The 12,046-nt window shown below is 29.4% G+C and overlaps 1 protein-coding gene across 1 annotated transcript in view; it reads right to left on the bottom strand.

Moving 5' to 3' along the window:
- Positions 1 to 6,143, bottom strand: part of FMRFa (FMRFamide related propeptide) — a 74,550-nt gene extending 68,407 nt beyond the window's left edge. Inside the window, exon 1 of the mRNA XM_088260531.1 lies at positions 5,895 to 6,143. Coding sequence (XP_088116657.1) covers positions 5,895 to 5,897 — 3 coding nt within the window. The 5' untranslated portion in view covers positions 5,898 to 6,143. The remainder of the gene's footprint in view (positions 1 to 5,894) is intronic.
- Positions 6,144 to 12,046: the final 5,903 nt, after the last annotated feature.

Raw genomic sequence — 12,046 nt, 5'->3', positions numbered from 1 at the left:
AAAAATTTTTGTGTGTTTGTAATGTTTTTTTTTACATATAATTTCCCTTTCCTAAGTATCCTACCTGCAGAAGCGCAAAGTCTCTATAACAGAGGCTTTGCGGGTTATTTTTTTTAAACATTAGATTTGATAGTGGTGTTTACCAAGAAAAACTTAAATTTATAATTATGTACTAGTATTGAATAATCAATAAAATATTTACTCATATTTCAAGTTTGAAATATTTTTATGAAATATGAATTTTCTAACTCGATGGAATGGCGTACATAAATTAAGACGTATTTCATACATTGGGAATAAACATTATAAATTTAATACGATCTAATAAATATATATGGATAAACTATATAAAATAAAACAACTTTGTTTTAACCACTTTTTTTTATTATTAGTACACTTTAACCAACCGGTTTCGACAAAAACCTTGTCATCATCAGGGTTTATAAAATTCTAAAACATTAAAATTCTCATAGTAAATTACTTAAAAACTTCCACACACTCCGTACACCGTGTGAAAATATGATTTTGAAAATATGATTTAAAAATATGATTTGAAAACTCCTAAATGTTATTTTTATTGTGCATTGCGTAGCAATTCCAAACAACAACTACGAATGGAATAGCCCAAAAACAATAAATGAAACCGCGCGGGCATACGCAAAGTGGAGCACACACACAAAAACCAACTGTGCGGAATTTTTCGTTCTAGGAACAGAAATTGGAAAAATATCAAAAATAGGTTTAAAATAAAAAAAACAATAATACCAAAAAAGAGGTTAAAACAAAGTTGTTTAATTTTATGAAGTTTATAAAATGTGCTACAAAGTATCTGCGAAAAACATTCAAGGAAATATATGGATAAATTAAATGAATATAATTTTTTTAAATTTATTATTTTTTACAGTAATTCACAGGCTTCAATAAACATGCAATGAAAGATGTTTTGCGTGGGTGACTAATTAAATTATTGTTTTAATTCAATCGGATGAATATAATTGTATGGCCAACTAAAGGTGTAAATAAAGGGTCCTTTCGTTTGAAGAAAATTTAATTTATAAGAAATCACAGGAAAAGGACAAAGGGTTCCTAAATAATATAAAATGCCTTTACAAAAGCACTAAGACAAAAGACACGAATATTTACTAAGGAATCCAAATTAATAAATTCTCTTAGTAAATTTCCAGTCTTTCTTACAAAAATTTAAACAACAATTCAACGCTTTACGTTCGTTTTATTAATAATATTTGACAAATGAGAATTTATTTGATTCGATTTATTGTTCTCCCTAATAAAATAATTCTACCCTTAGATTAAATTGATGATATTATGCGAACAAAGGGTAAATATTTTCATTAGTTGAAATAATGAGAAAATTGACAAAATACAAACGGATTACCTATTCATTTGTTATTTTCATACAATTTCATGATTATTATTTTTTATGCTGCTTGCAATTTGACATGATTATTTTAATCCAAATTCGTGTGAATTAAATTAACTTTTTAAATAATTTATTAATTTTTAAATAAATTATTACTAATACAGTGGAACCTCTTATAACGAGCACTTCTCATAACGAGTAATTCGAATAACGAGCAAAAAATTATGTGAAAACTAAAAAATTCGAATAACGAGTTGCTCCCGAGCGACATTTCGCGTAACGAGTTATGCGAAATGAACAAAGGCATGTCCCTTTATCACGATATTCACTTGTGAGCCGGGATTTCTGTACCAGTTAAAATAAAAATGTTTCTACTTTTTTTTTTTATAAAAATGTTAATAATATTCGTATAGAACTACTCACCGAGATTTTTATGTCTATCGGTTTCGAGACGTACCCATCTCTTGGTCAGGATAATCACTATCACAGCATGCAAACAATACCACCTTGTGTTAGTACATGCTGTGTTAGTGATTGTCCTGACGAAGAGACGAGTACGTCTCGAAACCGGTAGACATAAATATCTCAGTGAGTGGTTATATACTAATATTATTAATATTTTTGTAAAAAAAAAGTAAGTGAAAATGACTAACCGCAAAGTAAATGCTTTAAATATGAATAATATTGAGAATAAAAAATGTTTCACTTAACGAATAAGATTCAAGAACGACTTGTGCTCGTTATTAGAGGTTTCACTATTTTAATTATTCATACAAATTAATATATAATTTGAAACCGATTTTTTTTTTATTGTAAAAGCTCTTAAATAAAAATAAATAAACTTGATTTATAATTTGGACTTCAAGAAATAAGTGAAATAGAATTCGCTTTTTTTATATGACATTCTTATTTTTATTATTTTTTAGACACAAAAAATATTTTTTGAAGTCTGTTTTTTCTCTTTGACCTTTAAGTTTTTGCAAGGGCACGAGAAGTGCTCTGTCTTGTAGAATAATTCGTAGCATAACAAATTGGGGCATGTTTTGCTTTGAAAAAACAGGTCAGCGTTCCAAACTATTTGACATTTAATATAATATTCATAGTGGTTTAAAGCAAACCTAATTAAAATGCAAAATAACAAAGTTTGGGCTCAATCTTCTGATTAATTACATTCAAGGGCATCTAAAAGTCTTATAAATTGTAATAGTCTATGTATAAGATCATTTTTAGATAATTCCATCGAAATGAATTATCTAAACATTATCTTAAAACCCTAAAAAAATAATGTGTAAAATTTTCATTGAGAAAAAAAACCGCCATTGAAATGTTGGTTCTCAAAAATAGTGATGAGGTTATTTGAATGATTGCTAGAAAAATATCAATTAGTGATTTTTCACTCTTATATTTATTAATATTATCCTTGACTGGTCCCTGAAGCGCAGGAGTGATCACCTTGTCTTCATGTAAGTACCGATCAAGATAACACCGCGTCGATACGATGCAGTGCCCTATGCACCACTGGGTGCGGATAAGGGTTAGATAAAGAAGATAAAGGAATACATCGTAATGTCTGAACTAACGGAGTTCCCTTTACTAACTTCTTATTATATGAATTTTATACTGAAAAAAACTAGTAAAAAAAATCAACATTTTGATTCCAGAGAAATGCTAAATTATTTCCTGAACGGATTAAAAAAAAATCTCGTTGTATAGAAATATTTTAACGTGATATTTTATTATTGAATAGAAGAGAAGAACCTGTTTTTTTTTTAATAATTTAAACTAACAAATCGTGACGCTTCACCGCAGGGGTAGGCAGAGAGAAAAGAACGTCACACCAATATTTCTTTGCGAACAATCTTCGCCTCTTCCGCATTCATAAATCTCCTCATATATACCCAGCGGTCATTCCAACTTTTAACCTAACCATTTTTAAGAATTTGAAAAAGGTTTTTTTTTTAAATTTATTATTTACCAACTCGGTCGATTTCATGACGAAATTGACTTAATTCGATTTTAACGCTTGATTTGCTTTAAATATCGCAACCCATACAAAGTAAAAATTGTATTGTATTGTGTGTTCTCACTCTAATGATTTTCTTTTGATGTTTAATCAATTTTAGTTACTTAAATTTACATAAATCAAAAATATTTCCACCAGAAGTACCATATTTAATGAAACACGAAAGAAATTATTATTATTTTTACATACATGACTGGTATTGTATGTATAATCGAATAAAATAATACAATAGAATCAGCCTTTTTTTGTTGTTCATCTTATTCTTTGACATCTCATCAAAGATGAAGACGAATATGGAAGTCTGGACATTTACGGAGCTGACGATCGTCATTGGCTAGTTTAAGTGATCATTTTACACACGTGTAACATTCATCAATTCTACCCATCATTGACAACCACACTACTCAAATTCTTGAAAGTTCTATATATATGAACAAATTTTGAGTTTGTCAATAATGGGTTGAATTGGTGAATGTTACACGTGTGTATAGTGATCACTTAAACCAGCCTATGACGGTCGTCAGCCCCGTAAATACCCAGACTTCCATATTCTTCTTTATCTTTGAAGAGATGTCAGAAAATAGTATGAAAAATAACTCCTATAATTGGAGATAATCTAAATTTCTGAACAAGTATTTGGACACGCTCAAAATTTTGTTTTTTGTTATTTAAAAAATATATTACTGTCGGAGAGAGTCGAATTTGAAGATGAAATAGATCAAAACATCTTATAAAATCAAGTTGATTTGTTTTAAATGTACGTCTCTTAAATGAGACACACAGTTGTATCATGAAAAAATATCAGTATCAATGATTACATTTAACCAAATTAAATTCATTAGGTGTTAAAAATCCTAAATCGCAATAAAATGAATAATATTTTTGTACTTTTTGACGCAGAGAAATTTGATTTACACCCGATGAAACCATATACAGCGCTCTATTTTGTTCATTTTCATAATTATAAAACAAAAGATCGTATAAACATCACTAAAACCGTAAAGATCATCACTTTGCCCATACTCATATTTTTCAGGAAATGTTGGATTAATTGTGTAATAAAATTTATAAGTATAGTACAAAAATACACATAATTTGATTCATTGACAAGCTGCATACCTGTTCTCAGAAATCCGTCGGGTCCTCTAATTCTGCATCCTTTAGAGTACAAGATATTGTACGTAATACGTAAAAATACGTACACTGTAAGGATGAGGAATTTTAAAAAGATAATTTTCTCGAGTTTTAATGAATTCCAGTTAAGAGTTAAGTAAAATGTTAAAAGCTCTTAAAATATTTAATCAAGATATCTACTAAAAAGTTATATGAACTTAGTTAAAAGTTATATGAAGTTATTTTTACTTATTTTGTTAGTTGATTTTCCGGACATTATTATTTGAAATACAACAGATGTTCATTTAATGAGTTTAAATTATGTACCTCAAGGTATTTTTTTTTCAAGAAGTTTTTTTTATTAAAATTTACATTTTATGTTTATTTTTTATCTTATATCAGATTTTTTTCCTAAAGAAAACTCATCTGGCTTAAACACGTACATACTTTGACATAAATATAAAATTTTAAAACTAAATAAATCATATCCTTCAAATTTTTATTTTAATATGTACAAACCATTTATGAATATTTATTTTATTTATTTTAAGTATTGTATTTCATTGTCTGTTATAAAATGTATATGTCTTTTGAATCCATGGCGCCTAAACACTTCATTACAAGATTTGGAATATAAATTCAATGAAACAATGGAAACAAGGTTTTATACCTAAATTTAATCAAATTATTTTATTTTGTTTTTAAAAAACAAATAAATATCAAAAAGGTTTATTTATTAAATTTATTATTTTTGTTTTAAGATAAATATTAGTGTTTTTATTATAAAGTCGAATGATTCTATTTCATTCTATTTCTGTGAGACTACGCGGCTGATTATTAGAAATACGTATCAAATTGTGGTTGAGTGGGTTCGAACCAAGAAATTCAAAAAACCAAGAACCGCGACACTAACCACGGGACCACATCCCAACACATTTTACTTATAAATTTAAAGATGTTTGATAGTTTATTAGGTTTTCAATATACGGGTTACTCGCTGAGAATAGAAGAATTTAATGAAGAAATTTTAACGTGTTATTTTCAATTATTTTCGTTCCCAAACACATAAAATAGATTTTTCTTAGTGTTTAAAAATTAAAAAGATAAATATCGACGTTTTTATTAAAGAAAATGTACATCAGCTGCAATTGATTTATAATCTTTAAGATTTTTGAGTGCTCTGTCAAAGTTAAAATGTAAGAGTCTCGATAACTTTTCGAAGTATACATTATCGACGAATAATTAAGGAGTTATGAAAACTTTTCGGCGTCACTTTGCAAATTATTTCTTCCAAAAATCTGACATTGTCTAAACATGAACAAGAGTTAACAAATTAAAAACACATTAAGAAAATTAAAAACTCAAAGTCAAACTTACCATTCTTTCGCTTCTCCTTTTGAATGTCCCGGGATCGAACTCAAAAAATACGAAAATCAAAAACTTTCAATTTAAATATTAAAATTAAAATTTATTTTTTAAACAATTGATTTATTTTCAAGATTAAGTTTTATACAAGTTGAGCTTCATTCTCACGATAGATTAGTTGAAATTTCAACACCAAAGTGCTGAAGTGTGATGGTTGAGTGAGTAGAGATGCGTCGCGGCGCTCTCTCTGGGGTGCTCTGTGTGGAAGGCGTCGCGTCGGAGGCTTTTATGCGTCGGGAATGTATGCGCGCGACCAGAACTTCGGAGCTTCCTGAACTTTTCAGAAGCTTTTTTAAGGGAAGAGGCGTAACATTAAAATGTCTTATATCATTTATACAACACGAAATATGAATGAATTAAGTTTATATTATTTTTTTAATTAATTATGTTTAGTTTATACTGACTTAGTTGAACTGCATTTCAATTAATTACTGTCAATTAAATTCATATTTATACTAGACTTATTCAGCAAAACTAAATTCCTTAAAATTAAATACTTGTTTTATACCATCACATGAGTTATATTTCAGACTATTAGTTTCGACAACATCTATAGTTTTAATACAAGTGTTTAATTTTTTTAAAGTAGCTTATCATTCCCCAAAATTAATGCCAAATCAATAAATAATATACTTAATTCCTATTTTCAACCAAAATCTCTTGGACTGAAGATCTTTTGATCCGAACATCTTCTTTTTCTTATAATTATTATTATACTTATTACTCGTTTGTAGGTAGGATAGTAAGGAAAGGGAAGTTCCATGTAAAAACTACACTTCAAACACCCAGACTAATTGAAAATAAATGTTTCTTGTATTTATTTTGCAATGTGCAGGAATCGAACACGTGTCGAGCGTGTAACCGACCACGCCACGGCGCCTGTTACACCCAATGCTGCACAGATCACTAGACCATATCAAAGCAAAGTTATTTTGATTGTTAAATATAAGGTGAAGTGATCAGTCCTGCGCTTCAGATATCAGCCTTGAGTTACATTCAATTACATACGTACATATTTTCAAACAAAAAAATTCATTTCCACCCCTCTAGGAAACGAACCCGGGACCTTCAGCAGAGCTGTCTAAAGCAATGACCATTACACTTTGAAGACAAATTTTGTATTTTGAATCGAAAACTTTGCCCAACATTATCATAAGCATATAAATATTTACATACAGCTGAAAAAAATTACAAAAAGGATGACAATTTTTTCAATTTTTTTTTTCAAATATTTTACTGATATTTCTTGGTGAAACTTATTTTATATAATAAAGTAACAATTGTAAAGATTTTTCGCTTATATTATGCGTTTCATTTTGAGAAGATTTTTTAATTATATTTTAAAATTTATGTATATAGTTTAATGTCAGATATATGGATTCCTTTAAAAGTATAATATTAGCAGATTGTTATCTACCTACGCAAAGCTGGATACGGGCGAATAAATGCAGTTCGAAGTTATTTGTAACACATAATACGAGATCTTGACCCACCAAAGCAGAGGAAAGTTTCATCGAATTACCTAATATATTTCTGAAGCAAGTCGTTCCACAAACACGCTTGGCAAATATATTATCATTGCTAACCTGCGAATTACTGTAACCTATTTTATTTCTGTCATTGTTAGCCAAATGTGGTAGCAAATTCATACATTACATATATTATGATAATATCTAAAAGCAAAATTTGTTTTTAATGGATAGACTGTTTACATTGCGCGTATTTATACACAATTAATTGTATTATTTGTATCAAATAGGTATAAAATAAATAAATAAAAATTATGGTATGGGCATAAAATAATTCCGCGCTGTCTGCCTTCGTAGTGTAATGTTCAGCTACCATTCTGGAGGTACCGGGTTCGATTCCCAGGGGGGGGGGGGGGTTCAAATAAATAAAAGTTATTTTTTTACTCTAATATTTATTAAATATTAACCTGAAGCAGAGGTCTGATCCCCTTTCCTTCGTGTATTAACGATCAAGGTAACACTACGTTTATTCAGTGCCCTATGCATAATTGGGGTGGAGTTAAGGTTTTGAATAATGAAATATATATGTTTGCTACTCTCATCTAGTTCTTATATTCTCTAGTAAATTACCGATGTTTCAAACCCATATTTACAAAACCCTAAAGCGAATTAAACCGTCTTAACATTTTTACATCTGTTTGGGCGTTTACAGGGATACGACCCGTCTTAGGCTGGTTAAATGATCACTTTACATAATGCAAAATTCACCAATTCCAACCAATATTGACAACCACATGACTAAATTTTTTTGAGCTCGCAGAGAATCAAATGCGTGGCATAGTACATATGAGTTCACAACAGCCATCTATGTTGGAATTAGGGAAGGTCTTAGTTAACTTTCCGGGAGTGTCGACTTTAGTAAACGTCGAAGTCTGCCTGTCAGTTGATATGATGTAACTTGACAATGACATCTGTGGATATATATACGTATTTTTTTTTATAAAATAAAACCTGGCGTTTTTTTTTATTTATTTATGATTTTTCATCACTTTTATCTTCATAATACATAGATTTGGTGGAAAAAAATATGTTAAAAGAACCTACTCCCTAGAGACTCTTTTTATTTGTATGCATGTTCAAAATCCTGGATCATATGCATTTACGTACTTGAAACCCGTCTGACATGATTTTAATTTTTGTGTTTCTTTAAATTTGACCAGTCAAAAATGTAAAAATTAACTCCTTATTGGAGATAAACCAGATTTATAAGCAAGTATTTGGACACACTCAAAAATTATGTAAAAAAGCTGGTTTTCTTAAACGAAGAGATTTTCAATGAGAATGTACATCTTACTTACCTGTGGAATATTTCATGAATCGTCTCCAGTATATTTGCTTTTCTATCCTAGTCAATTCAAGATTACGCTTCTGGAATATATGTTAAATGTCAATACCCTGTGTGGGCTAGCTCTCCAGCCTACGCTACGCCTTCCAGACTTCCATTTCCCTTTTTACGACTATAAACATATGTTTCGTCTCTTTTGAGATATCTTACATGTCTAATAATTATTTCTATGAAAATTCATGTAAAACAGGTATTTACAATATTTTGAGTGTGTCCAAATACTTGTTCTATCTCCAATTAAAGGAGTTATTTTTCATATTATTGAGAACAATGTTTCAAAATTGGTTAATTTATATAATAAATAGAACTTCCATGAATTTGAGTAGTGTGGTTGTCAATATTGGGTAAAGTCGATGAATGTTACACGTGTGTAAAGTGATCACTAACCATACCATGACGGTCGTCAGCCCCATAAATGCCCAGACTTCTATTATTTAAATCGTGTTCCTTTTTATTTATTTATATATTTTATTTATTATTCTTCATCTTTGATGAGATGTCAAAACATAAAATAAAACAGGTATAATGAAAAACATTTTTCAAACGTATGAAATTGAAGTTTTATTGTAGCAATAGTAAAAACACAAATCACGCAACGTAACTTATATTCTGTTATTTTTATTTTTATAACACTTGAATAATCCACTAAATTGAGTTTTATTTTTATTTACGACTAGTTTCGAAAACGACAATTGTTTTCATCTTCTGGTGCAAATTAAAACTAACGAATAAAAATATATTTAGGTTTATATATAGGTTAATAAATATACGTAGAAGGGTTAAGGAACAACATTTTTTGTAAAAGGAAACATTGATAATAATGGTGACGTATTTTGAAACAGTATATTATTAATTATTCTGAATTTAAATTTTTATGTATTTCTAAATTTTCTAAATTATTCATGACTTGACCTTTATTTGTAACAGAGTGTAATGATTTAAGTGTATGAGAGTCAAATGAGTGGTTAGTTTCCATGAAATGATTTGCGAATTCCGAAAAATAATTACTTGTTAGTCCACGACGATGTTCTCTAATTCTAATTCTTAGACTTCTCGCAGTTGTATTCAGTTCTATTCTGTTGTAAATAAAATTGGTTATTTTCTCACAGAATTGTTTCAGAATTTGACAAAAATTCACAAAAATTCATATTTTTAACGGTTTATTTTTCTTCTAAAATTTAAATACATTGGTGCTTAATAAAATTATCTCGTTACTGTAGGAAGGATTAAGGGAAAGATTTCGCTTAATATGTACGTTATTTATTTTCAACCAGTCCAATGTGCATTGGAAATTAGCCAAAATTTATTAATTAAGAGACCGTTAACTTCCGTTTTCAAATTAGTCGTTGTTTTACTTAACCTCATTTGGTAACTTTCTTCATTTGTTAATTTTTTTACAATGTGCTTTTTCTCATCATTTTATAGCACGGTTTAAAATGTATGTTTCAATGAAGCATAAATACAACTTCCGAAAATTTGAGTAATGTGCTTGTCAATGGTTAATAAAACACACAGCAAAGCTCACTTAAACCAGCCAATGTTTTGGCTTGTAAACGGCTACAGTTCCACGTTTTCTTCATCTTTGTTGTAATATCAAAAAAATCTTGATATTTGTAAGGTATTATATGAAAACTGTTAAAATTGCATAACGTTGAAATAATTTTATTTGGATTCTAACGAATTTTATAAATCAAGAACAATAAACTTGTAGAACTAAACATTATTTTACTAATGTAAACACGACTGGTTTTGAGAACTACAGATGTTCTCATCAAAAGGTAAAAATACAAGCAGTAATAAATATATACATGTATGATTCAATCACTGCATTAATTTTGAATAATTAAATCGTTTCTATTTCAGTACCTGTGTATTTTAAGCTTTCTAAGAATTTAATAAACGAATAGTTTGAGAAATCCGATCTCAAAGAAATTGACGGTGACAAAGCTCTTTTAAGAATATTTTTAGTAGAATGTAAAGCGTGATATCTACGTTGATTTGAAAACTCTACAAATAAATTATTTGAAACCATTGTCCCGAGATATAGACCAACAATAAACTTCAAAAGCTTTGTTTGACATAACGTGAAGAGAGTATTGGATTTTTGGAAATCCCTTTTTCCTTAAATCTTGCTAAGAAAAGAACAACTTAAGAAGGTAAATTGCATTTATATGCTTACTTATAACTCCTATGCATACGCAATGGTGCATATGGCACTGCATCGAATTGACGCAGTGTTATGTTGATCATTACTTACATGAAGGCAAGGTGATCATTCTTGCGCTTCAACAACCAGCCAATAATATTCTTTATCAATAAAATAAAAATACGTTAGGTAGTACAATATCTTACATCTCTTAAATTTATTCACCGATTTCCTTGTAATTTTGATATAACGTTGCATTTGAATACGCTGATATTTTTATATGTCGAGGTGTTGTTACCTGTGACAGGTTTGATATTTTTAAACACCTGTTTACCAAAATGTCTACGCCATCTGCTAAAATAAATAGCCACACACCCAATATAATAAAAAAATATGGCGGATAACGTGCTTCATGACAGCTGCTAAAATAATGTAAACGCATAATCGTTGTGAAATTTAATTAATGCAGAAATGTGTGTATTTTTTTTTCTTTTCTATTAACGGGTTTGAGGAACAGCAACGCATTGCTGGGTTCAGCTAGTTAAAATTCATTTATAGAAATATTATTAAACCGCACTACATACAACTTATGTTTTATCGCTAATAGAGAAGAATTGATTTAAAGTTAATTTCTATTTATGGACCTTCTCAGTTATGACACCGATAACCTCCAATTTTCTCCTTGTTCAGACAAAGCAGCGAGCCTAATTGACAAGATAATCCGCTAGCTGGGGGTGTGGAAAAGCAGCGCAATAAATAAAATTAATTAATCAACTTGCATGCGAAAATTAATAACCAAACGTGGTATCGGGTGTCCTAATACTCGGACTAGTTAGAGGGTTGAAGGCGTTGTAACTCGAGGTTTAGTATTGTGTAATTACGTCTTGGGAGATAGTTAGTCGCAAATCTAATCACGGCGTAAACTAAGATAGGGGTCGCCCAGAAGCGTCTGATTTAACGACCCCGTGTTTGTCCAACTAAATTGTTTAACACTGTTTAAATGAGTTACATCTGATATTCATAAATATTAATAAGATGGTACGCTTAATTGTGAACCTAGATTCAAGGCTTAGCTCATGTCATG

Source organism: Brachycentrus maculatus, unplaced genomic scaffold (genome assembly GCF_059751285.1).
Source record: "Brachycentrus maculatus isolate JH-2025_06_01 unplaced genomic scaffold, ASM5975128v1 h1tg000138l, whole genome shotgun sequence".
Taxonomy (NCBI): domain Eukaryota; kingdom Metazoa; phylum Arthropoda; class Insecta; order Trichoptera; family Brachycentridae; genus Brachycentrus; species Brachycentrus maculatus.
This window is presented reverse-complemented; position numbering and strand designations above follow the sequence as displayed.